We start from the raw sequence: 27,301 nt of genomic DNA, 5'->3' as shown, positions 1-27,301 counted from the left end.
GAGAAAACCCCCATCCTCTGATCAGATCCTTCGGAAGCTGTACCTTTCCTTCCTTTCACCACGACCAATTACCCTTGCCAAGAATGACCACGTTCATCACCTCCTCTTCTCTGCCACATTCATGCAGCCTAGTTTCTTGTGAAATCAGATTTCATTAATGTCTTCCAGTCTAATTCAGACAAGCAGTGTCTTCTCAGGCCTCATCTGGCCTGGTCACCTGTAGTGTTGAGAAAGGCTGAGAGCTCCTACCCACCTCCTCTTCAAACTCTCTCCTTCAAACAGGCCCTTTGACGTCCTGATAACTCTCTCCCTCACTGACATTTTCCAGGTCTTCATCCTTTAAAATGTTCCTGTTGCCAAAGGCTTGGTCTTTGCTTCTTTTCTAGCCATTCTACACACCCTCCTTGGGATCTATTGATTGCTCAAATCTTCTACATTATACTTTGCTGAGGGTATATTTAAAAAAAAAAAAAACCTTGCTTTGCCATTGCCAGCTGATCAAGTTAAACTCTTCACTCGGAGTCTTTTTCTTTTCAGATGGCTCCAGACTCATCTTCAATCCCAGCTGTACTCACACACAAGCACACTCACACCACAACTTCAGCTCCCCTATAACTGGGAACATACTCCAGACCGCTGGCCTAAAACTCTACGTTTACCAGGCGTGTATAGAAAGGACTTTTATGAGACAGAGTCTCATGTAGTAGCCTGGGCTGATCTCAAATTCACTGTGTAGCTGGTCTAATGATGACCTTCAGTTCCTGACCTCCTGCCTTCACCTCCCAAGCATCAGTTTATGCCATGCTCCCTGCATCCAACAGAGGTCCTAATGCATGCTCTGCAAGCACTCTATGAACTGAACTGCATCCCTTGTCTATATTTTTAACATATTACCTCATTTTTCTTCTTGTTTTAGATTGCATTTTTTTTTGGAAATGGGCTCTCACTCTACAGCTGAGTCTGGCCTATCACTCAGTGTATAACCTAGGCAGCCTGAAATTTCATGCTAACCCTCCTGCCTTAGCCTCCCAAGTGCGAGGACTCTAAGCAGGAACCGCCTCCCCCAGCTACCAAGCTCTTTAAATTCCTGTGCTAGTCCTGTCCCTCCTTCCAGAACAGCTCCTCTCTGTCACCTTCCCTCCGTTTGTACCTGGTAAAATCTCAAGGCCCAGTTTCCATATTACTTCCTCAACAAAGCTCTCTCCATCACCCTCACTGGCGGGTGGCTTGGGCATATGATTAGCTTTCTGAATAATAAAAAAAAACCCGACTTGTCCTTTGAGGACAAGTACCATATCTCTCTCGTCTATGTTTCCACAATCTCCAGCCCCATGCTGGTCGTGTTGGTGACTCAGCCTTGCTCTTCCCATATCCAAGCACCTGTCTCGGCCACAAAGCTCCTCTTCTCTTCTGCCTTCTTAGTAGCTTAACACAGATGAATGAGACCAAATCACATTAACAGCCTAAAGGTCACCTAAAAGGAATGTCAGCGCAATGTATGGCATTTCCTTCCAGTTGAGAGAGGTAAAGGCTTCCTTAGGAAGGGACTCCTACCTAGAAGATCCAGGAAACATCCCAGCCTGCCCTAGCCAACAGAGCCGGTAGCAATCTCTCACACACCCTGTATAGAAAGAAGCTAAGAGCAGCTGAATCCAGGGACCCAAAGAAAACTCACTCTTTTTCCGGTCGCCTCCAACGGGAAGTTTGGAGGCTGGGATGTATTTCAATGAAACCACCAACTCGCCTTTGTGTGCTGGCAAGCCAGGTGAGGACTCAGCACTGATCTGAAACATAGGGAAACCCAACAAGTGAAATCAGGCATCCCTCTGAGGAAACGCTGGGCCCTCTCCCTGAGAGGATTATAAAGTTGTTCCCGTGGGTGAGTGTGGTGATACACCTCTGCAACCTCAGCCCTGAGGAGGCTGAAGTAAAACGGTCACAAGCTTGATGTCAGCCTAGAATACATAGGTGGCCAGACCCTAGCTCAAAAATAAGAAAATAAGAAAATGAATAAATAAAATGACCCCAAGAACAGGTTCATGGCATAAGACAGTCCCTCTTTAATGGCTACAATCCCATAGCAGTTACAGTTTTCTTTGGGAGCCTCTCCAGGAGGAGATCCAGAAGAATCAAGGCTCACTATTGTGCACTCTGGGGACATGATCACTAGATCCCAAATGCTCCCGGAGGTATGCCAACAAGGTGGCCACACAAACTCACAAAGGAAGGAATGACATATGATTAAGAATCTCAGTACCAGCGCTGTTAGTAAGGGCCAAGTGGAAGCAGTCTCCGAGTCAGCGAACACAAGCAGGGTTAAGAGTGATTTGAACGCCTTCATGTGACGTGTGGCATGAGGCTATCAGAAAGAACACAGGCTATCTCTGATAGCCCAAGAACAAGGAAAGAAAGGTCACTACAGAAAAGGAAGCAGTCAACTTTCCTCTCCTGAGCAATAGCTTGAACGCCGTGTTCCTCTTATAAGCCACCCAATTAAAATCCAACCCAGATGATTCCAGCCATGCTATCTATCCTGGCTATGTGTCAATTGCTCCTAGAAGTGTTGCTGTTTTTTTTTATTTCAAATTCTATTGAATATAACACATATTTAGTTATATGCCTAGAAAAAAAATCCACCTTATAACTGCTGGGTAAAATAAACCTAAATCTATGCTTTTGTTTATATACTAAAATAAGACTATACTGAACTTATGCTTTCTGAAAAGGGAAAATAAAAATATATACTTACTGTTAGGTAAACAAAACAAGAAGTAGAAACATCTCACTTATATTAATTAATAACATAAAATATATAAAATATAAGATAAATATAAAATAAAACATAAAAGTATTAAAACTATACATATGTAATGATTTTATTAACGTCTCTAATATAGCTTCTACTGTTTGCCAGAAAGTGTTTTAGTAGTATAACTACATTGAGTAATATCTACAAAATAGGTATTACCCTTATTTTATGGGCTACTGAATAAAGAAACAGAGAGGTTAAGTCCTTTTCCCACAGACACACATCTAGTAATTACCAGACCTAGGATTCAGATTCAGACACACTGGTTCCAGAGTCCATGACTTTTAGCACCAGACTGGATGAAACAATCCAAAGAATGAAGAACAATCTACAGCAAGGAGAACAGACTGGGAAAAGCCAGAAGACCTTTCCCTACTTCCTCTATCATCACCAACAGTGTCCTGTTTGTGAAAAAGAGACACATCTGATTTTCAAAAAGAAAAAGTACTCTAAAATTTGGTGGTGGGGTTGTACAGAATTTAGGGTTAGGTAAAAGTCTGCTACACAGATTTTAATATTTCACAGTTTGCCTATTTCCTTCAGTACTGGGTATGAAGCCCAGGGCCTAATACCTGCTAAGCATATACTCTACGACTGAGATCTTCAGCCCCTGACTTGCATATTTTTAGTTAACAACCATTACTACAATCCGTGGGCCAGAAGGACAGGAGTTAATCTTATTTTTGGTCATCCTAGAAAGGCCGACACTTAGCACAGTCCCTAGTTTACATAGGTATCCCATGCTGACTGAGTCTAACAATGAATAAACAAATGTCAAGGACACAGAGCAGGGAGCTCTGGGAGGCAGGACAGCTCTTCTCTCTTGGCTCACGTGGTGTCACATTCTTTATGTTCCAGTTTTTCCAGCGCGGGCTCGCACAGTCTGGAGGTGCCCTTTCACCTGCCCCTGCTCTCGAGACTGGGCTAAGCTAGGTTCTCACCACTGAGCATGCTGCTACTGGTGGGTCTAATCTCCTTTGTTTCACTAGACTTACTGCAGATCCAGAATACACAAGCTTAGTCCGTGGGGAAGGCCGACAAGAAGTGGGAGGAGATTGTTAGCGCATGGATTGCTGGGGGGGGGGGGGTCAAAAAGCCAGAAACATTAAATAAATTAAAAAATTAAAAATTAAAAAATTGGTTTTACAAACCTTACTTTGTGTATAGTAATACAACTTACATACTAAAAATTCCACACTATAGTGGAATGATTTGATAGAGTTTTAAATAAAATATATCAGGGGAAAATTTCAAGTTATTACAAACTTTTAATGAGGGAGACAAGACGGTATTTTATGTCATAAACTGTCTGCACACTTCATTAGCTCTTAGGTAGCTGACTTTAGGGAACCTTCGACCCTGAGTTTAGTCATGCGTAGGCACTGGCGTGTGCCCTTCCACAGCACACCTTCATTGCCACAGAGCAAACACCTCCATTCTCATGTGTGACATTTTTGTCATGGCTATCCATGGTACTTTAGAGTGACATTTTCAATGTAATTATACAAACTCCAGCCCACTGGGAGACTGATTTGCATAGCAAATGCTAAGGAATTCTAAGGTTCTAACAGCATGTTTTACTTTGACAGTAATTCCTTTTCTGTTTTTATGACTATTTAAAGGGGCAAAATGTAATGTCACTAAATTTTCTGGAAGGCAACAGCCCTCTGACTACTAGATACACACTCCTCTGACTCGGCTATTTCACCACTAGGGCTTTCTCTGACAATTACAATCCCCAAAGAAGGCAAAGAGCAGGGATGGGGCATGGCTCAGTGGTATAGCCCTTGTTTAGCATATGGGAAGCTCTTGGTTTGACCACCAGTACTGAAAACAAGATACATAACAGCAGAGTTTCTAAAAATAAACAATGTAAGTACTCACTGGTAGGGGATTGGTAAATAAGTTTATAATACAGAACTGTGGGAGAATATTATGTAGCAAGTAAAATGAGATAGACCTGTAAGTAATGACATAGAGGGATGCCTATAATAAATTGTTAAAATCAAGAATATATATATATTTATATATACACATATATATGAACAATAGGGCATATGAATTTACTTGGGTCAAAAAAGAATACAGTATATATGCACATGTGTAAATGGATAGACAGATGATAGATAGATAGATAGATAGATAGATGATAGATAGATAGATAGATAGATAGATAGATAGATGCTATCTATGCTGCTTAATACAAAAATTCTAGAAGGATACTTAAATACTTGTTGAATGGCTATTTATAAGTAATGAAATTGACTTTGTTTTTATATATTATTTGTTGTTTAAATTTGGAACTATGCATATATAGATTATTTTACGTTTAATATCCTTAATAGGGTAAAAATTTAAAGGTTTAAAATAAAACTAAAAGACAATAACAAAATGGAACAGATAAAAGTAAATCTCTTGCACATCAGGCAGCCCCATTCTGTTTCTAGACCATCTTTCCACAGATATTCTATGTACTGTTCATTGTTTCAAACATTCAAAATACTATTATAACTTTCAAAGAGGTTTGTCTTCAGCTCATTGTGATAACTAGGAAGTCGCCGCCAAAGTTCTCTGATGTAGTCATTTTGTCACAACCAGAATGGCAGTAAGCTATGGAATGGCCATTATGTGCTACATACTAAAGATCGCCCTGCATTCAGTCCTGCAGCAGGGAGTAGCACTGTTGTACCATTCAGTAGAAAACTAAACTGAGGCTCACAGAAGGTAGGCGGTTTCTCAAAGTCCCCAGTAAGTTACAGAAGCAAGATTCTAATCCTGATCTGCACTAAACTGCCAACCACTATGATGCCATCTTACTACACTAACATCTGAGGGGCTCCTCTAAAGGAAAATTCCCCTGGCCTGCACACATAACCAAGAGGACAGTCATTGCAGATCTGCCAACTCTCTTGCTTCTCACTTCTAAAGCAGGATGTTTAGTTTGGAAAGGGGTGCAGATTAGGATACACTCCAAGGGTTAGAATTGAGACGGGGGGGGGGGGTGCAAGTTAGGATGTCAGGATACATTCAGGCTCTGGAAGGTTAGCAGGAAAAACTTGGCACACAGTAGCTTCTTGCTTTGCCTGCAACTGACATGCAAGAGCCTCCGAAATTGCTGCCAAACTCATAAAGGCCAGCAGGGTGTGGTAGAACTCTACAGAAAACTACGTGCAAAGCTACTTCCAACACAAACCAGCAGAGGGCGCTGCAGACAATCCACCTGGGAACCAAGCAGCGGGGAAAGACCTTTAAGGCAGACTACCTTTCCATGTAAAGGGAGGCAATGATCCAGCTTCTTATCCAGCTTCCAGGAGTTCATGTGGACCTCCGCCTCTCCAAGGAAAGTGTTTCTGCCAAAACGACCGTGATGCCAAACGGAAAACTGCAAAGTCCTCTGGGCCAGAAGAGATTCTGAAATCTCATACTGTGAAGGGAAAGAAGCAGCCCACAGTGGTCAACTGGGAGTAGCTCCTCAAAAACAAATTCTTCCAAACCCTAAGCAAACCGTTCCCACAGTCTGTCAAATGGTTTTAGTTCCTTGGCACTTTGAATTACTTTGCTCAAAGCTTCAACTAACCTCTTTCACTAACCCTAACACAGTTTGTCCTGGAGTGGCTGAAAGGACACAAGACTATCCACAAACCAGTTCCAGGGGGATCTTTCATCTCCAATTACTTCTAATTTTTTATTACATTTTATCTGTGCATCTGTGTGCACATGCATGCAGGTACATGAACATCATCTTATATGTGTGGGGACAAGCATGCCATAGCATGAGTGTGGAGACAGGAGTCAGAGGTCTCTTTCTACTATACTACGTGGATCTGAAGAACCAAACTTAGGTTGTCCGACTTTACCTGCTAAGTCAGCCTGCTGGCCCTCAAACAACTTCGTTTTTAAAAGATTCTGCTTATTTTGTTTAATGTGACTGTGTGCCTGCATATATTTATGTGCAATGCACACATGCAGATGGTCACCAAGGCCAGATTATGACATTAGATCACCTGGAACTGGAGTTATAGACAGTTGTGAGCCGATGTGCGGGTGCTGGGAATTGAACTCAGATTCTCTGCAAGAGCAGCAAGAGCTCTGAGCTGCTGGATCATCTCTCTAGAGCCTCAAATAAAAATTTAAAATGAGCTATGTGGTCATGTGAATTTCCAACTTCACAACAATCCAAGGAAGCCACGTTTACCTGTGTTCTCTTCCCCCAAGAGGTCAGGATATGAGCAGATGCCCATGATCACCCACTCACATTGTAGAGGCATGACTGTATCATAAAGGCACAGAAGCAAAACAAAACCTTCTCCCCTCTAGGCTCAGAAGCATACCCTAAAGGTCTCATCATATAGTGGATTGATGGTGTCCCGCTTGATGCTGGTCTTTCTTTTCCCTTGGCGGGACTTGTCAGGCAGAAGATAAGTCTTCACATATCTAGAAAACAAAGGCAACGCTAAATTATTTGCTAGCCTTTCTCCAGTCCCTTCTTTACTTCCCTGCTCAGCATATAATAAAATACTCTTTCAACATCTTCAGTCTTGCTTTTTCCAAGTCCTGTGCCCTTTATTATCTCACACTCACTACTCTATTCCCAGAGAGATGACAATATGGATCAAGAATCCCCAGACAGCTTCCAAGGTCTAGCTTCCCTGTCAAAGTGTTACTCAGGAGCCAGAAGCACTCACGGGTTAGAACGCTTCTTGGCTTCGTCAGCGTAGGCAAGCTGGTGGCACTCCTTCACATGGATGATCAGAGTCTGTGTTTTCTGCTCAAACTTGAGAGAAAAGACGATCTTGCCAGTCACAGAGACGTTCCCAAAGTCACCAGCCTCACTATAGATGCTCACTATGCTGCCAATGGTACTCTGCAGGGAAAGCAATAACAAGCGTCTAAGGAAGACCAACTCCCATCGTACCCTGTGCTAAAGCCAAAAGTCTCAGGACAGCCTGCGAGGAGCCAGCACTGCCAACAGCCCTTTGTCCTGAGGGGAAGTCAGTGCCAATAAATAGCACATCCAAAAATGTCCGGGTGCACACACAGACTCTTACTGTCCCTTTCCCTCCTTTTACACACTCTCAGGCTGATTTTTCCCATCTGCAGAATGGTGAAAAGCAGCAGGAAGGTAAGGCACACCTAAGCGCATCTGTGGTGTGTGTTATGCACACGGCAACATTGGCTGGACGGTGTTAGTTAACGCTTTAAAATGGGGCCATAGTTACCTACCTTCTATCTAGCGATAGCTACGGAGGAAAGGGATTGGGCCAGAACTGAGAGCAGCGGGAGAGCCACCACTCCTCACAGGTAGCGGTGAGCTCTATATCTTCTTCCAGTGTGAATGTGAAAAATCTGTTCACCTAAATAGCAATCTTTGTACTTCTGACAGACGTAGGCCCTGATTAGCAAATGTCCCCAAAATGTCCATTAGGCTGTTTCATATTGAGCTTTATCCACACCTTGATGCCAGTCTGGCAAAGGTCTTTCTCCTGACACCTGCTCGCCTTCAGTGTGAGAACAGGGGGCAGCTTAAGATGAAGGAGTCTGGTCTTGTTTACTGCACGGCCTGGTTATCCTTTCAGAGGAGCTAAAGTTACTTTTCACAAAGCTGTGATGCAAGAATAGCGGGAGCCTTCATTCCCTCTGGAGAACCTCCAGATGGGAGGTTCAGGCAGTCACCTAGAAGTTGCACTGAGCACCTAAGCTCTAAAGTGAGGACAGGAACAAAGAAATGCACACCCCCTACCTAGGAAGAGGGATTAGGGTGATTGCCTCAGGTCCCCAGTCTGCTCTAGGGAGGCTGGCTCTTCCTTCCTTCCCAGTACCCAATGTGTCTATCAACACAAACACAGAGAACATACCATGGAGGAGCCACTCTGCATGCTGCCTCTGGCCAGTTTCTGTCGATGCAACTTCACCAAATGGTCAATGTCCTCTTCTTCCTCCTCCTCTTCTTCCTGGAACAACAGAGACTTGAGAGTTAATAAAAGGAAGCCTCAAAAACCAATGTCTTTCCTTCAATAAGGACCGAACTTGGTTGCAAAAGCTCTGAGTTTTCAGGTGAATATATGTGCACATGTCCTTATTTTTAATATATCTTCATATCTCAAAAGAATATAGGTTTTTAATAGTTTTATAAGTCTCCCATTTGAATACCCCATCTAGCCTTCTCTTTGTATGCTTTTAATTTTAGTAGTAGTAATAGTGGTAGTATTGTGTATATTCCATTATGATGATGATAATGATGTGTTTGTATGTGTGTGTGTGTGTGTGTGTATTCAGCCATACATGTACCATGGCACACACGTGGTAGTCTAAAGACAACTTTAGAAAGTCAGTTTTCTCCTTCCACCTTAATATGGGCTCCGGGGATCAAACTCAGTATGCTGGGCTTTCCCAGCAAGTGCTGTTGTCCTGAGTCACCTCACTGGTCTTCTCTTGCTATTTTAGTCACAGTAGCCAACTATATACCCAACAATGTGGTCAACAGTAGGTGACAACAAAGACAGTTCTTCAAATCAACAAACAGCACTTCTTCAGAAAGTGGGGAAAATAAGGATCATTGCACCTTTCCTAAATAATTAAGCAATTTGGACTCCAATTTAAATTAAGCAAACTCGAAATTTAAAATTTTAATAGTGTAGCCAAGGGAAACATAAGAGTGCTTACCATATCTGCACTGAGGCGTGGTACGGATTTGCTCCTGTCTCCCAAGATGCCACTTTCCTGTGCCACATCTTCTGGCCGAAGGTCTATTACAGACTTAGTGTATTCTGCATGGAAAACCAAAAATTTAGCTCAAAAGAAACCTGCTGTACTCCATACCAAGAGACAGCAAAAGCCCTCAGAACATGAATGAGCCCCATGTAGCCATGAAGGGGAGGCTACCTGAAGGCCTCAGGATTTTTCTGGTGTTCTTCTTGAATATCATGCCACCCTCATCAACACAGACTGCAGTTTGGCTCCCTGGCTGCATTTCCTAAAAGGGAACAAGGGCAAGGGCATGGGAAAAGATCAGCAGGTAGACCAAAGAAGTGAGTAAAGGGTACTCACAAACAGCTTATGGGCCAGATCGGAACCCAACTATAACAAACTTAAAGATGTCCGCGCACATTTTAGCCAAGACCTTTGAAATGTTTCCAAACGAATCTAAGTAAAATTTTAGCTGAATTCCTGATTTAAATTCTGACTTGAGATAAGAAGACAGGAAGGGAGAAAGGGGGGGAGGAAGGGAGGGAGGGAGGGGAGAAGGAGGGAAGAAGGGAGGAAGGGAGGGGAGGAAAGTGGGAGGGAGGAGGAGGAGGAAAAGAAATAAAACCAATAGCCTTGCAGTTTACCTTTTCAACTTTAGATTTGGGAGCAGACATCTTCTTCCATTCTGGGAAGAGTCCAGATTTATCCAGAGAATCTCTCCTAGAAATATAGAAGTTAGAACTAAGTCAGGTCTTCCCCGTCCTCTTCTAGCCAGGCCCCAAAGCACTAGTAAGGAAGGAGAGGCACTACCATGACCATAGCAACCAAACTGAGAAGTCACATTTCACTGCCAAGTCAGCTGGAAGGAGTGCCGACAATCAGGTGCACACTCTCCCTTTCCTATGGGAGAGGGGCAGAATCCTCCACAGTGCAGCATCCCAGGGAAGTTAGCTCACTCCAGGAAGCTGTGCTCAGAGCTAGGTCAGCAGAAGTATTAAAGGGAGACTCCTGCTGAGGTCGCAGCAAAGAGCCCTGGGACAGATGCCAGGAACATTCAAGGTAGAAGAAACCTGCATCCTGCTGCTAGGGAAGAAAATGAAAGCTCTGCGTGGTCAGAGGTGAGAGAGCCAGGAAACCCCACCTGGAGGTGCTATCAGAGTCAGCTGTGTAGCTATCCAGACTTTCGCTCTCAGCCTCCAGCGCGCTCTTTCCACTCCTCAGCTTTGGCACTTCAAATGGCACACTAGAATAAAAACCACGACCTGGTGTTTACTCTAGAATAAAAAACCACGATCTGGTGTTTACATTAGAATGAAAACCAAGATCCGGTCTTTTATGGGAAATGAGGTTTCCTGCCTCTGGATAGGTATCTTTCCCTCTGGTCCATAGTAGTAACCTGAATGATTTTTTTTAAACATAAATGGGAGTCAGATTTAGAATGCTGGGACTCACACTTAGGGCCTCACATACCCTAAGCAAATATTCTCCCACTAAGCTGCATCCCCAACCATGGGAGGAGACTGCAAACACTTAAGTCATTTCCCCTTTCTGTGGAAACTGTGTTTAACCCCCTTAGCCTATGAGGAAACTTCTGATGACCTACTGCTTCTAATGTCTCCAGGTTCATCTCTCACTCTTCACTCTTCGCATTCTACATACCAGAAGACTACGATCTACTTTCTAAGACCCCAAACTTGTCGTTCTTTCTACGCAGACCAGGCTGTCCTTGAACTCACAGAGATACACCTGCCTTTGCCTCCAGATTGCTAGAATTACAGGCCTGCAACATCATACCTGGTGGTAACATTATACTCTATTCCCCTGATTTCTTTAGAATTCATTCATTCATTCATTCATTCATTCATTTTATGTGTATTAATGTTTTGCCTGTGTGGATGTCTGTGTGCCATGTGCATGCCTGGTGCCCATAGAGGGCAGTAATAGGGCACAGGATCATGTGAAGCCACAGTTACAAACGGTTGCGAATCACCAAATGGGTGCTGGGACCCAAACCCAGGTCTTCTGCAAGAGGAACAAGTGCTCTCAACAGCTGAGCCATCTCCCTGGCCTCACGTAGCATTGTTCTTAGTACTCGAAAGGTAGAAATAGTCCAAGTGCTCATCTCTAGATGAAAGGATGGAAGAACTAGCAGGGACTAGTTAACGTACCAGGTTCCGTTTTGGAGTTGTAGGGATGTTCTGACACTCAATAGCTGTGCTGGTTGGGCAACAACCTAAATTTCTAACACTCATAGATTCGAACTTTACAAAATTGAAAATTATGGTTTAATGTTACATAAATTTTAACCTCAATTTGTAAACAACAACAAAAAGCAATAAAATTATAACATCAATTCTGACATTCTCCACTCTCTCCAAATAAATTATAGTCTCGACAGGGGTCAACAAAGTCTTTCACGACTGGCTTCCCATCCATTTCTGTGCATATTTCCATGTACCAACACCCCCCAACTCAACTCCAGATTACATATGTGGCGAACGCGTTCTGTGTTCTTTAGACCTGCTTAGTTTTCTGTCTACAATGCTCCTCCTACTCACCAAATACCCTCCATGTTTGCCCCTGCATTTTTTCAAATGTCTCCTTATTATTGGGACTTGCCCTACTAGAAAACAGCACATATACCCATGTGCTCCTGGCACTCCGTATCCCTTCACTCCGGATGATTGTCACCCTCAAACTTGTCGACATCTGACAGACATTTGATTATTTGCGTTGTGTGCTCCCTACTCCCAAATCTACAATCTACAAACAAGGGGCTTTTTTGTACACACTATAGCATCCCAGTGCACAAAACCACATCTGGCACACTGTAAGCTTTCACATACATTTAGCAAAGAAATGAACAGAAACAAGGTAACCAAATCTATATTGTCCCAACGTCTCCGCCAATGAATAAACTTTCCAACTTGTCAGGTGATGTTTGAGCTAGGTCTGTGCAAACAAATAGAAGGAGCTGAGTTGAAATCTTCACATATACAGGTGAGAGAGAGGTCATTCTCAAAAACTGTACCAGCTTTATCACACGAGACACAGCAAGGAGCTTGGTTTTCTTTTTCCTCAAAAATCATTCCTTTGTCGGCTTCACTGCGAAGTGAAAAGGAACTTCAAACAATCATTCCTCTAGAGGCACTATTCAACAATGGTCCATGGATTGTTTGGTGCTTGTATTTCTTTTCTTTTCTCTTTTTCTTCCCTAAACATGAATATGTTCTGATCCTGAGCTGATGTAAACAACCGTAGGGCAAAAAAGCAATTATTTGACATCTGTGCAGTAAAAATAAACCCCGAGATAGGAGTCCTGTCTCCTTTATCTATATGATCTCAGGTAAATCATTTATCCTGCTTTCTTTTCTATAAAAATAAAAGGGTTGAATTCAATTATTTCAGAGGCTCCATAATTTTATGTAAAAATCACTTATGCTCAATCTGTTTTCATGTTTATAATAAATAAGAGGCTGCTCAATTCAATGAGACAAGAGGTCGTAGACAGCCAGAAGCAGTAGATTTCAGAAATTACATTCTGAGTAGTGATGTCAGATGCGTTAATCAAGTTCAGCAAACCCAAGCCATTTTTAACCTTAACTACAAAGGAATAAGGGGCCTCAGCACCTGGAACAGATGACTCATGCCCCCAAGGCTCTCTGATAAAATCACGGTACATATATACAGTCCAACAGCACACGAGCATAGAAACTAATGAAGAGCTCTGGTGTTGGAGAAGTGCCTGGGTTGCAGTTTTCTGCTGTTTTTAACTAATTGACACAAATAAGCTGCACGTGCTTAATTACGCACGCTGATGATTTCTGGCAGGAGACATGCACGTCAAAAGCTACAGCTACAGCTTAGTTAAGGAACATATTAATCACTCTCCAAAGTGTCTCTTAGCAATCCTGCCCTCCCCTTCCAGACCCTGGTTCCAGGCAAATGTTGATCTAGTTCTTTCGCTCAAAATTAGTTTGTATTTTCTGAAATTTATATAACAGAATCAAAAAGACTCATAGAGGAAGTACTCTTTTTTTGTTTTGTTCTGTTTTTGTTTGTTTTGGGGTATCCTCTCACTAGGTAACTCTAGCTGGTCTGGAATTTGCTCTGTAGACCAGGCCAGCCTTCAACTCAGCAATCCACCTGCCTCTGCCCTGTCTTCTAACTGCTGGGACCAAAGGTTTGCGCTACCACACTCAGCATAGAGGTAATGTTTTTGTTTGGTGTTTTTCACTCAACATATGTATTTTGGGATCCATTCATGATACTGCATGTATCAATAGTTCATGTCTTTCATTACCAGATTAGTACTCTGTGACATAAACAAACCAGTTTATCACTCGCCTGTTGGTGGACACTTGAATTGTTTCCCGGTTTTACCTATCACGAATGAAGCTATTGTATTCTATTGTATACATAATAGACCCTAAAGACACCACCAGAGAATGTTTAAAACTGATGAATGCCTTCAACAAACTGGCAAGGCATAAAATTAATACACAAAAGTCACTCGTCTTTCTATACTCAAATGACAAGCAAACTGGAAAAGAAAACAGTTCCAGTCATAATAGCCTAAAAATACACTGGAATAAACCTAAGCAAGGGTGTGAAAGACTTCTACAATAAAAAGCTTAAAGCACCAAAGAAATGAATTGGGGACTATAGTAGAAAATGGAAAGATCTCCCAGGTTCATTGATTGAAAAAAATCAATATGGGAAAATGGCTATTTTACTAAAAGCAATTTACAGAGTCAAACAATCCCTAACAAATTTCCAGTGACAATCTTTACAGAAATAGAAAAAAATCTTAAAACTCATAAAAAAGCACAAGAGACCCCAGTAGCCAATCATGAACAAAAAGAATACTGCTGAAGATATCACCATCCCTGACTTCAAGTTATACTCTAGAGCCACAGTAATAAAAACAACATGGCACTGCCACAAAGACAGACTCAGAAACCAATGGACAAGGCCATACAACTACTTCATTCCTGCTGATAAGCTTTTATGGTCCTGGAAGGTGCTATGTAGACCACTGGAAAATAAAAAATCACGTCATTGGTATCCATGAAGCCAACCCTACATGCTACAATACTGACCTGCCAGGCAAAAGCACCCACGGGTGCAACAGTGGCACAAAGTTTATGGGGATAACTAACTCACTGCTCCAAAGAAAGAATTTAGACCTGTTGCTGACAACCTGATTAAAAGCCCGTGGCTCAGGAGGTCAGAAGCCCTAAGGGAAAGCCTACAACTATATTAGGAAATGGCATGTTGTCCAACTGCTTTCTAAGTATTTATACTCACACCCATAAACAGCACTGCCCTCAACTTTGACCAAATAAGTTTCTTTCTTCGGTGGTCAGCAGTTAACACAGAGTTATGACGCATCAAAGTACTGTGCATAAGTGTCTACTAAGTGATTATCCCTGTATACAACATCTACATCAACCATCCTCCCATCTCTCCCTCTTCCGCACCCCACCTCCGCCAAGGCTCAGGAAACATCACAGAAGGGTGAAGAGAATGTGAAGGCCAGGGGCTGAGGAACAGGACTGTCAAGTGCTGTGTTGGGTGCATGACATGGCCAGCATGCCACCCACAAAACTCACTGCAGCCCTAGTCGTCTGTGCATGATAAAGTCTCAAAAAAGAGAAAAGGAGATAAAAAAGGAAGCGGAGAAGTAGTTTACTAGAGTAAGATCATGTAACATATCAAATTTGCATCATTACTATCAATATGCCATCTTTTGGTTTTATATACTATATATATAGTTGCTAAATTTGCTTTCATTCTTGCTCTCCAGACTTTTATAAATGTAAAATAATTTAATTAGTTCTGTGATGAAATATCTAAAATATATGTGTGTGGTATGCATGGCTGTATAAGTGTTTACATATTTGTAGGCGCGTGCGTGTGTGTGTGTGTGTGTGTGTGTGTGTGTGTGTGTCTAAGATTGACATTGGGTGTCCTCCTGGATCCCTCTCCTCCTCATATATGGAGGCAGGCTTTCTGGCTGACATAGTGAACCATCATCTTGCTGTGTGATTCTTTGCCAAAGCGGGGGATCTACACTCTAGTGCTCACATTAGAGTGGCAAGCACTTACCAACCGAGCCATCTCTCCAGGCCATACATTGAAATGATTTTTTTTTTTAAATTTCAGGGCTGGGAATACAATTTACTATTGTATTACTTAGCTAGCATGTATGAGGCCCTAAGTTCAATTCCTAGAACTTCCAAATAAAATAATAATAATTCCTTACTGTCTTAAAAAAATAAATGAAACGTCTATGATATACATGTACAAGTCTTTGAATGGGCATATGCTTTGACTTCTCTTGAGTTACATATCCATGAATGAAACACTGGAATCACACAGTAGGTGTAGAGTGAACTTTTTAAAAGACTCAACTTTCCCAGAGCAGCTGACCATAGTAAACACTTCTCCACAGAAGGGACTGGGAATTTCAGCTGTTTCACATCCAGCACTCATTATGGTCAAGCTTTTGAAATGACAGTTATTCTGGTGGGCATGCGGCATCTCATTGCTATTTTATTTACATTCTTCTAGTGATTAATGATGTTGAACCTCATCATTTGACATCTGCATATTATCTTTAATGAAATAGCTGTTCAAATCTTTTGCTCCTTTCTATAGGATTGTCTGTATTACTGTTTTTTAAGTTCTTTTTCTTTCCATTTTAGACTTAACATGTCCATGATATCATCTTTTAAAAAGAATTAAAATGCAAGTGTTTAACTCACATGGGTGTGTATGGAGACCTTTGGTAGGTCACATGTCAAAGTTATCAATGGCTATTGACAATGATTGGACAAAGAAAATTAGGTTACTGGAGAACTTAACTATCATGTTTCTGTATACGTCTTTTCAATCTTTGGTTTTACTATATAGCCCAGAGTGGCCTCAAGCTTGTGGTCCTCCTACTTCAGCCTCATGAGGAGCTGAAAATACAGACATGTGCCACCAGTTCTATACAGGATTTTTTTAAACAATCATAAAAAGTGTAATAAAATCTTTTCTCATTGGGAAAATTAAAGAAAATCTCCTCATAACACATGCCCAAAAAACACCATCAACAAACAAATGGGGTAAAGTGTAAGTCCACAAATCAAAATTTTAAAAAAATCTATAGTTAAGAAAACAAAAGATTTGGGGAGCTGAGGAGATGGATCAGGGATGCTTGCTTTCTAAGCATGAGGACCCGAGTTTCAATCCCTAGATCCCATGTAAAACCCAGGTATTACCATGTGCCTGAACCCACTGCTTTGTGTGGAAGGAGGGCAAGGACCACTGAGACTTGGCATCCAGCCTAGCTCCAGGCTTGGTGGAAGACCCTGTTTCAAGGGAATAAGGCAGAGGATGTTAGGGCAGGATACCTGATGTCTTTTTCTGGTCTCCTCAGGTACACATACAGACAGAGATACAGACACACATACACACACATACACACACACACACACACACACCATACAGACAAAAATAAATCAGGAAACAAAAACTTTTTAATGTTCAGGAGATACACATTGATACTTCAACCTACTTTCCATCTCTCCTTTAGAGTTACAGAAGAATAGGTACAACAGGGCTGGAGAGATAGGACTAAGAGAAGTGGTTCCTCATCATGAGGGTCCTGGCTCAAATACTAGCATCCACATGGTAGCTTACAACCAGGGGGTCCAATATACTCTGCTGGCCTCTGCAGACACAAGGAACGAATGTGGTGCACATTCATACAAGCAGGAAAATTTCCCATACACACAGGAGTAAAATAGTGCTCGTCAGAAGAAGGGAGAATAGAGGGTGTTAAGTTATAGTTATATTAGTGTAAGAAGTTTTAGTGCGCAAGCCTCCATTTATGTGACAATATATGACTCTGTGTACTATATCTTTAAAAAAAAGAAACAGTTTTGAACATTTTCACCATAAGAGGTGAGAATTACAAAAAGTAGCTTTACTTAACTTGATTTAAGTTACTTATGCTTTTATTAAAATACCACATGCTATTCCATAAGTATATACAATTTTTTGTATCCGTTAAAAATCTTAAATCTTGGATTGGCAATTAGCTCAGTACTAGATCCCTTGCCTAGCAAGCACAAGCCCCTGACTTTGGTTCTTAGCTCCAAAATGAAGTTTAAAAATCTTTTTTAAGTGAACAGATGCATGTCCTATTTTGAACTTCAAAATAAAATTTAATAATCTTTTTAAAAATAAAATCAGTTTAAAAGACCAGCTATGCGATATATAGTGCTATTTCCCTCAAATGGGGAGCGCGTATATGATGGTGGGCTCATAAATTTATATCATACAGCAGTATCACAGCTATCTTACTCTGCAGAAGTAGACGTTGTTCTGTTTGCACAAGCATCAAGCAGACTTGCTAAAGTGTACGAGCTCAAATACAAGATGATAAAACAACAAAAATGATATAAAAATTGAAAAAAATCAAAACTAAAATCTAAACAAGATAATCTAACCAGGCCATTTAATTAAGTCAGAAAATAGAGAAGGGAAGGGGTAGAGGGGAGAAAAATAATGTCCCAAATCCAAATAGCATGGAGGGGAAGAATATGTTGGGGTCTCCACAGTTAATTACTTCCATCTTTCTCTTTTGCTTTTGTATCATACTGTTTTTAAAAACATTACAGAAATAGAGGTTAAATGAAAGCCAATGTCCTTGAGGTGGTGCCCTTAACAGGAAAAATGTTTAAGGACATGGCACTGAAAAATTCCAACTATGAAGAAAAGTACCACCAAGAGTATATCATATATCAGGAAAAAACAGCACAGAATAATCATCTGTGACTTACACTCTTCAATTACTAATATTCAAGAAAAAATATTTTTTCCAGTAAATTCATCCAATTGATATAATTGATCCACACAAATTCTAATACCCATGCACACCTATATGCACTTGTGTACGTACAAACACAAAGTTACTTAGAGGGGTAAAAATGTCAAGGTGGTCTTCTTCATAGTTAGGTTCAATGGCAGAAGACAACTGAGAAATACCTACACCAGTCAGAAAGAAAGGAAACACGACTGAAGCCTGTGTTGCTCAGCTAAGATACTATTCAAGTGCAAAGGTAATTGGCAGGTATTCTGAACATAAAAGAACGCAATCAACATCACAAACACTTCTTGAAGCAATTTCCCAATAATGAAATCTAGACAATCAAGAAATCAAGCCAAAGTAAAGAATTCAGGAGTAGAGAAGTCACTGTATGAGGCTTGATTGCAAGCAAACCATCCTTAGAAATATGAAACTAAAACTAAACCAGTTTTAAAAGTCTGTTGATTTATGGCTGCATAACAGAAAGAAAATTTTACAAAGCCTGGCCAAAAATTAAATAATTTTAATAACAAACAGTGAGAATAGAAGAACAGTTTAGGAGGGCGTGGAAGAAAGCTCTCTGGGACTAGAGAGACAAAAGTAGTTCCGCAGTTAAGGATGCTTACTGCCCTGGCAGAGGGCCCAAGTTCAGTTCCCAGCACCTTTGTCAGGCACCTCAGAACTGCCTAGGGGTCCAACTCCAGGGTGTCTACCACCCTCTGGCCTCTGTGCATATACCTACACACAGACACACACCTTTTCTAAGTAAATAAATCTTTGTTAAGAGTTAATAACTTTCACCGGATGGTGGTAGTGTATGCCTTTAATACTGGCACTCGGAGGCAGAGCCAGGCAGATTTCACTGAGTTTGAGGCCAGCCTGCTCTACAGAGCGAGTTCCAGGACAGCCCAGGGCTACACTGAGAAATCTTGTCTCAAAAAAAAAAAAAAAAAAAAAAAAAAAAAAAAAAAAAAAAAAAAAAAAAAAAAAAAAAAAAAAAAAACAGAGTTAATAGCTTTCTTTTTCACAGCACAGTGCAACATAAGAACAAAGTAAATTTGCCAAAATTTTGATATTTACATAGAGCTAATAGGATCACCATTGATTTTTTTTCTCCTTTGATTTTATCTGTACTTTCTAAGTTCCCTCTAAAATGCCTATTATTTTAGAAAACGAAGTAAAAGTAATAGAAGAATTGAGCAATACTAATTCCTTGGCTCTTACCTGGCTTCCTTCTGTTCCTGAATGATCTTTCTTCCAGGCCAGATATCGCCCATCTGTGTCTGATGAAGGAGGGGCTGTCCCACTGGCTCTCTGTTTGCTTCAAAACAAAAGCACGGCGGGTAGCAGTAACCAGGGTAAAGAAGGAAACAACCTTCAGAGCATCTCCCTTAAAACACACACTTGCTGACACGATGGGATACGTTCTTTTATATTCCCACAACCTGACTGAGCCCCCCCTCCCCCAGCCAGCGAAATCACCACTGGCCAGACTACAGCTGGATTCCACAGAAGCCGAGCTATCCCTGAGGCTAAGGCGCTTCAGGGAACAGCCTGTAGGCCCTTTCAATACCTGCAGGCTTCCTGCGCAGGGACATCCTGATTATCTCGCTGCCTGTCCGGTATGCAAAGCGGTTTACATTCTGATCATAAAACCAATCGCCAGTGGCTTTCTTCAGCTCTCTGGGAGAAAAGAAAAGGACAAGCCCGATGTATAAACAATGACTCTTGTCATTCAACTAACACACTTGACCAGAAAAAGTCACACTACAGCCGGACTCATCCCCCTTCCTTACTAGACCGCTGAGTGACACTCACATTTCCTTGGCGCACACCTTGCACCTCCAGGAACCATTACTTTCCAGAACGCGACAGTCTCGACACACTAAATGATTACAACCCACACAAGTGTTGCTCTTGGGAACCAAACGGCCCAGGCTCTCCTGGCACCGGGCACAGGTCCGATCACTGTAGTGCTGGCTGCCCCTTTTGGCACCTTTCCGTTTTATCTCCAGTAGCTCATTCTTCAGTCGCCTGCCAAGACCCAAAAGGAGAAGCACAAGTGGATTTAGGATTTTAACGAACTGAGGTAATGACAGTAACTCTACTGTGTTGTGTAAAAAGAAAAACTTGGGCTGTGCGGTAGAGGCAGGTGGAGCTCTGTGAGTTCAAGGCGAGCCTGGTCTAGTAGCGAATTCTAGCACAGGCTCCAAAGCTACAGGGTCGAAGCGGGGAGGGGAGAGGCAGGGGAACAGAGAAAAACATAGAGCTCAATAAAATTCAATACAATAAATCTGAGTATCCATTCTGAAAGCAAGAGCTGTGCCTGTGTTGTAGACAGCCTTCCTCTCTGAAAAATAAAAATAAAAAAAGAACAAACAAGGAGCCCAACTTGGCCCACTGAGCTGTAAAATCATATATGTAATTCCGACAGTGAGTCAAGAAACAATGGAAAAGCTTGGGTATCCTTGGTTGGAAGCCTGGAAGTACATACCATTTCTGGGATTCTTACCTAATCCTTTTCTCATCTGCTTTTCTGAGTTCCTCATCTCTCTCCAGAACACTGATGATCAAATCCCTTTCCATATCAGACAGAAAGGAGAGGTCTAGGATCTCCGACATGATGAATTCGTCTCCGACGCCTTATCTTCTACTCTTCTTTCTTCAAAGCAACCGGGCAAGGAGAGTGACCAGAGTTGTCTGAAATAAAAGAACAATTCATTTCACAGAGATGAAGTCCAGATTAAGTCCAGAATAACTGTACAGCCCTAGGTAGCCTTTCTCTGGGCTACCTCGTCCTTGAAGCAAGCTAAAGAGAGAAGGTAAAAGAACCTGATCTAGTCACCGTTTCTTCTTTCACACTTGAACCATGCCCTACAGTGATTTCTTTGAGAAATTACTCATGACTCTGGGAAACAGCTGGATCATTCAGAATAAGCATTTTCAAAAACATCGTAGAACCAGCTGAGTCAATCTTCCTCCACAAAGTCCGTCCTTGACATCCAACTTTATTATCCTGTATTCTCAAGTCTCAATTCTATTAACCCAAATAATCAGGCAGGGGTCTGTGCATTGAAGGGGACTTCGAGTTCAGGCTCAGTTCTTCATTCTTGACTAGCTCCTGTGTTCCTGGAATTTAGTCAGCTTCCTGATAATTCTTGAAAAGATTCTACCACCCCCGCTACCTCCCAAATAACCCTGCACTTGAGAGCAGCTTCTTCCATTTCGTAAACATTTGTTGAGCACCACTCTATAAAATATTTTGCAAAGCACTGGAGATACAGAGATGACTAAACCATGGCCCCTGCCTTTCAGAAATTTGCACACATGAACACAGTACTTTGTATATGCTATCAAGGTATTACAAATTAAAACTATGAAAACTTACTTAAGTATCTAATTCTGTCTTACATAGACAGGGGAGGGAGAGACAGAAAGAGACAAAGAAAGAGAACACTATTACATGTGAAAGTTTTTACAAAATAAGTAGATTTTGCCTTATTAAAATGAGTGTTTTTAAAGTGTGTGTATGAGAGAGAGAGAGAGAGAGAGAGAGAGAGAGAGAGAGAGAGAGAGAGAGAGAACCATGTGTATGGAGGTACAAGGGTATACAAGCATACACATGGTATCTCATATCTCATGGAGGTAAAGTTACAGGCAGTTGTGAACTACTCCACACGGGTGCCGAGAACATAAGCAGAGTCCCCTGGAAGAGTAATTTGCATTTTATCCACTGAACCATCTTTCTAGCCCTATGTGTACTTTTGTTGATAAAGGACAATGAAAAGATGAGTTGGAGCCAACCTCTATGCCTCTTAAGTCTTAAGTATTCTTGACAGTGAAGAAGTTTACAAGTCACTACACACACAGTAGAAATCCATCAAGCCCCTTTGGTAATGTTGTTTACATTAGAACATCATATGATTACAGCTGGATCTGTAGCTCAATCCGCAAAGTGCTTTCCTAGTATGCATGAAGCCCTGGATTCAAGGCCCAGCACCTTATCAACAAACTTTGGTGCCTCACACCTGCAACCCGAGCACTCAGGAGGCACAGACGGGAAGATTAGAAGTTCAGGGCATCTTTGTTACATAGCAAGTTTGAGGCCAGCTTAGCATACATGAATAACTGTTTCAAAAAACTAAAACCAAAATAATTATTAAATATATAAACAAGTTGAATATTATAAGAAACTTGATTTAAATGCTATATAAAGGTGTATATATCCAGTTGGAGGTATACTTCTCAAACACACTTGGAATATTTACCCCAAGAACTAAACATGTACTAGGTTGTAATATTTGTCTCAGTAAATTAAAAAATGTAATTTTGATACAAGTCACAATCTTTGGCTTCAAGGAAATTAAATTAAAAAGTTAATTCTAATCTCAATACTGTCTGAAAATTTACCAGACACTTCTGAAGAACTCATACTGGACTAAATATGTCTTTAATACCTTAGCAAATGAACCTACCATTTGCCTCACCCACCCCCTCCTCCGCCGTGGCTGTTTGCATACTATGGGAAAGAACATTTTCTAGGAATTCAAAAGGGAATGTACGGAATAAAAGGTAATGCTTTCCTGTGCAATTAGTTAAATAATACCATTTGGGGGCAAATGATAACATCACATTTTGAAAACAAGAATTAAGAAAGTCAATAGAGGCACAAGCACAGTTAAAGTCAGAAAGTCAGACAAACACAAAGTTAGAGAAAAAGCTATGGCCATTCAGACACTCTCAGTTTATGAACATTAGAACTTAGTACTAGTGAAGTCAAAGTCTAAATAAGAAAACGTATTACACTACTTCATCTCCATTCAGTCACAAATGTATAGTCAAAAGGGCCAAGTCATGGCTAAGATCTTGAGTCAAAACTTGAGTGCTGGTGGACAATTTGTTCATTCTGTGGAATCACATAGTATCAAATTTCACTGAAATAGTATTTTCATAGGGCCTAGGCCCAGAACAAGGTATTCTAGAATAAGCAGCTTCTTTAGTGAGCAATTTCATGCATTTATTGCTAAAGATGAGGATACTACTCCATGCAAATACCAAAGCAAGGGGAGAAAATGTGAATTTAGCCACCAGAATAGAAAGTTGACCTATGTCTCAATTAATAATAGTTCTAGCAGAAAAAATAAGAAATATATAGGGAAGTTGAACAATAAGATTGGTTTAGTGAACATACTTAGAATTCTACATAATCTCTACCCTGGTCCTATAGAGTGAAATATAATATAGTGTGTAAACATTAATGCTAACTCCAACAAAGCTAGGTTTTAAGAAGAGAAAGAAGGCACTATCTTTTCTCTTTTTGTTATTCCTCTATTATATATTCCATCCCGACCCCAGATTCCCCTTCATCCACTCCTCCTAGTGCTCCAACTCTTCCGCTCTCCCACAATCCATTCCTCCTCCATTTCCCTTCAAGAAAGAGCAGGCCTCCCTGAGATATCAGCTGAACGCTGCATAACGATAAGTTACAATAAGACTGGGTACACACCCTCATATGAGAGAGCTATCTTAAAGTATCTTAAATTCTAAAGATAGCTTTTAAGATGAAAGAATGAATAATGAAACAAGTGGCATCAGACAGTGCTGGATGCAAAGTCTGGCTCTATTTATTAGCTATATGGCATTTTGACACACCCACGAAAGCCATTCAGATATATGCATCTCCTTAACAGCACTAGGGTTAAAATCAGTATTGGTGTTCAAAAAATGAAGTGATACAAATTAGAAAACACTCCTTGCAGGAGAAAGAAAACACAACAGATTTTATTCTGTGTTACGTTTGTTGGAGACACTAATACCCTCCCTCTCTCTCAAACATGAAGGCTACTTATAAATGTGAATATGGTAATATTCGTGACCAAACTAGAAACTTCTGCCAGATATGACTTCCTTAAAAGACATTCTTGGATATGCATTCACATGGTCAGAAGATTGGAACAGTACCTGTCATACAGTATGTTTTCAATGACACAATGATTTCAGTGAGTGAGGGTCTTCATTCAGAGACCTATTTCTATTTATGTGTCTAGATTTAGATCCACAAAAGTTGAAAAGCAGTACAGAGCCAAGAGAAGGGAAAAAACAGTTGTTTTTCTGATACAGTAGGGGTGCTGGTCTTAAACACTTGGACTGTGGAACGAGGCTGAATCTGAGTCTCAACTCTATCATTCACTATGTGACTCTGCGTAAGCTGCTAAACCCCACCAGTGCCTTCTTTATTTGTAAAAATGTATTTATACATTTGTAACTGAATCTACACACCTGGGCTTGTTTGGTAAAGGTTAAATGAGTTTGAAAACATGTAAAACGCTTAAAGTTGTGTGAACACAGACATGCTGCGTAGCAGCTTTTTAAAAAGCCTAGCTCATTATCGGAAACTACTGTACCACGGAGCTACACCTGCACGTACCATCGCTTTACAGATGGAAATTCTTACCTCCAGATTACACGGCATCTTGGAAAAACGCTCATTTTCTTTTCAAAAATATGGGTTGATCATGAATTTAACTCTAGCTAGACAGTATGTGATGCTTTCAGCCTTTGTAAGAAAAGAAAGTATGCAGATAAGCTTACAGATGATAAAAGGATTTCTGAAAACCTGACCCATGCTCAAGAGCTAAAAGGCTGACGTGATATTAAATATTTTTTCTAAACTTACAAATGCTAATTACATTATGTTTTAACATGTCAGCTCTAATGGATTAACAGTCATTTTCTACCAAAGGATAATGAGCAATTCTGGTAAAATTTAATAGCTTACTAAGCAAAATGAAGGGAACTAGATTTGTTCAAAGGATGTTAATTTATCCATGAGGCCCTACATTAAACGACTCTTGCTGAGTCAATGTTTGTATGGTATACACAGATACTGTCTTATTAACTTTCCTTTTATTTATTCTTTGTATCTTTCACATCATGTATCTTGATCCTATTAATCTATTCTTCCCTTCATTTTCAGAGAAAAACAAAGAAAAATCTCATCACGGAAGCTGTAGTGGGACAGAGTAAGTCATGCAGTAGACCCCTTTGTCCATACATCTTTACTGGCCAGTGTTCACTGCAAAGCGTCCTTGGTCTGGTTCGAGGCCTCTGGTTTCTGCTACACTATCACTGCTGGATCTCACTGGATTCCTCTTGGATGTGCTGTTGTTGCCCTGTATTGTGGAGATCCTGCAGCTTTGGGTCTGCAGGACTTGTTCCTTCATGGGCTCCAGCAGATCACAGATGGGGTGGATGTTGGGGTGGGCCAACTCATAGCTGCAGGGTTGGTCAACCCACCAGGTCTCCCCAATCCTCTGTCTCCAGAGTTCCGGAATAAAGTTGTGTGCCATCACTGCCTGGCCTCTAGTGGCTTAACTCTGCACTCTGATCTTCATGCAAGCTTTCTTTGTCAAACACAAAATATCACTATATTACACACTGCTTACTACTCTAGACCAGCTGGGTCGAGACAGGGTTTCCTTGTGAAACCCCCTAATATCTGACTCCAAGACAGGGTTTCCTAGTGTAGCTCCCTAATATCTGACTTCGGGTTTTCACTCAGAACAATTAGAACTTGTGCCACAGTGTTGCAAGAACAAAGGCCAAGAGGGGAACGGGGTGGATAGGGAGAGCCAGCTCCAAGGGCTGCCCTCTGCTCTCCCCGTGTGCTGCGGGGCTTGCACACCCACACTCACAGAAACCTCTCCCTTTCTCCAGCACCATCATAATATAGTAAAACGTTCAATATCACTGCTCTCTCCAAAGTGAGTGCAAACATTTTTGCCTTTAATAAACGTTACAGCCTTCTTTGCAGTATTTATCTTCCATTCTCCCTTATTTCTAGTCTTCTACATACTTTACAATATGCCATTTGTATGGCACTGGGCTAACACGGAAATAAGAATGGTAAGAAATCAAATATCTTGAAAAGCTGCTTACAGGAGAATTGAAGGAAATCATTCTTACAAACTACCTGCCCTAAAAAAATAAATAAATAGCCGGGCAGTGGTGGCGCACACCTTTAATCCCAGCACTCGGGAGGCAGAGGCAGGCGGATCTCTGTGAGTTCGAGGCCAGCCTGGTCTACAAAGGGAGTTTCAGGACAGGCTCCAAAGCTACAGAGAAATCCTGTCTCGAAAAACCAAAAAATATATGATAGATAGATAGATAGAAATAAATACTACCTGCCATATATTTTCTGAATCTGCTTGCATGGTAATGTTAACAAGGAAACAAATCATTCTCATGACTGCGATGCAGTTGTCCTGGTGCACATAATGCAGCATAGAAATCTGTGCAGTTTTAAAGAACATGTCTAAGCAGACTTTATTATTTGTCACCAAGAAAATAGCGATATTTGGAGCAGACTGTTGTAAATCACTGTCTTAATAATACCTCTTATATGTATGAGATTCCAAAACATGGACGAAGGATAGCTCTTAAGGCTTTAAAAGTCCAGCACCCATGTGGATTTACTGATTTGATAATGTAAAGGTAAGAGAGTTGATTTTACAGCATAGTAAAGTGAGACAAAAAGAAAATCCAGACAATGTGGTCAATCTCTAGAGCTTAGACAATCAAACAAAACCATGCCAAATAGAAAAGAAAGCTTTCACTTGACACCTGTGATGCTGAAAACATAATCACACCTTAGGATAACCTAGGCTACATAGAAAGACTGTGTCTCAAAAAGCAAGGCAAGGAAAAGGGAGTAGATGAAGAGAAGCACAGGAGAGGAGGAAGAGAAAAAGAGAAGAGGGATGGAAATGGAAAGGGGAAGGAGAAATGGGTTAATATAGAGAGGAGGTGGGGGGGAAACAGGCAAGCTAGTTTCTAGGGATTCAGCGCTTGCAGAAATCCTGTCTGGATGCTGCTACCCACAAAAAAACTAGCAGCAATACAATGTCCACACTGGAATAGTGTGTTGGTTGTTGTATCAACTG

At 41.1% G+C, this 27,301-nt stretch overlaps 1 protein-coding gene across 3 annotated transcripts in view; it reads right to left on the bottom strand.

Annotated features, from left to right (window-relative positions):
• Positions 1 to 27,301, bottom strand: part of Sytl4 (synaptotagmin like 4) — a 47,115-nt gene that overhangs the window by 5,569 nt on the left and 14,245 nt on the right. Inside the window, exons 2-14 of one of the 3 annotated variants that reach the window (XM_050127288.1) lie at positions 20,872 to 21,059; positions 20,178 to 20,393; positions 19,933 to 20,042; positions 19,584 to 19,680; positions 10,638 to 10,739; positions 10,141 to 10,216; positions 9,692 to 9,782; positions 9,473 to 9,576; positions 8,665 to 8,760; positions 7,495 to 7,673; positions 7,141 to 7,243; positions 6,072 to 6,233; positions 1,676 to 1,784 (exon numbers count right to left, since the gene is read on the bottom strand). In XM_050127288.1, the coding sequence (XP_049983245.1) occupies positions 1,676 to 1,784; positions 6,072 to 6,233; positions 7,141 to 7,243; positions 7,495 to 7,673; positions 8,665 to 8,760; positions 9,473 to 9,576; positions 9,692 to 9,782; positions 10,141 to 10,216; positions 10,638 to 10,739; positions 19,584 to 19,680; positions 19,933 to 20,042; positions 20,178 to 20,393; positions 20,872 to 20,981 (1,555 nt within the window). In that variant the 5' untranslated portion in view covers positions 20,982 to 21,059. The remainder of the gene's footprint in view (positions 1 to 1,675; positions 1,785 to 6,071; positions 6,234 to 7,140; positions 7,244 to 7,494; positions 7,674 to 8,664; positions 8,761 to 9,472; positions 9,577 to 9,691; positions 9,783 to 10,140; positions 10,217 to 10,637; positions 10,740 to 19,583; positions 19,681 to 19,932; positions 20,043 to 20,177; positions 20,394 to 20,871; positions 21,060 to 27,301) is intronic. The other 2 variants (XM_050127290.1, XM_050127289.1) reach the window with 2 other exon arrangements.

The sequence above is a fragment of the Alexandromys fortis genome, unplaced genomic scaffold (assembly GCF_014885135.2).
Source record: "Alexandromys fortis isolate MF-2015 unplaced genomic scaffold, M_Fortis_MF-2015_v1.1 scaffold_241, whole genome shotgun sequence".
Taxonomy (NCBI): domain Eukaryota; kingdom Metazoa; phylum Chordata; class Mammalia; order Rodentia; family Cricetidae; genus Alexandromys; species Alexandromys fortis.
This window is presented reverse-complemented; position numbering and strand designations above follow the sequence as displayed.